This window comes from Penaeus monodon, chromosome 33, assembly GCF_015228065.2.
Source record: "Penaeus monodon isolate SGIC_2016 chromosome 33, NSTDA_Pmon_1, whole genome shotgun sequence".
In the NCBI taxonomy this organism is placed as follows: Eukaryota; Metazoa; Arthropoda; class Malacostraca; order Decapoda; family Penaeidae; genus Penaeus; species Penaeus monodon.
The window spans coordinates 11,285,351-11,285,576 of NC_051418.1; the positions used below are offsets into that span (position 1 = coordinate 11,285,351).

The following is a 226-nucleotide window of genomic DNA, read 5'->3' on the forward strand; positions in this document are numbered from 1 at the left end:
TGTGAAACAACGTTTATTTGGGAAGGAACATGATGAAGGTGTTGAAGAAGCTCTTCACATTCCATTCATCAGATATGTCCTTCGTCTCCAGAAACTTCATCTTTTTGTCCCAATCTGGAAAGAGAAAGAAGGAAAATAATAATTTGACAAATCAATTAACACATAAGTAATAAGCCAAATATATTAATATTGATTAATTGAGACCTTGAGTGATTTTAAGATTTTT

General features: G+C 31.0%; 1 protein-coding gene across 1 annotated transcript in view; it reads right to left on the reverse strand.

Annotated features, from left to right (window-relative positions):
• The window catches only part of LOC119594028 (thiopurine S-methyltransferase-like), a 5,910-nt gene continuing 5,684 nt past the window's right edge, over positions 1 to 226 (reverse strand). Inside the window, exon 7 of the mRNA XM_037943056.1 lies at positions 1 to 114. Within this exon, the coding sequence (XP_037798984.1) occupies positions 14 to 114 (101 nt within the window). The 3' untranslated portion in view covers positions 1 to 13. The remainder of the gene's footprint in view (positions 115 to 226) is intronic.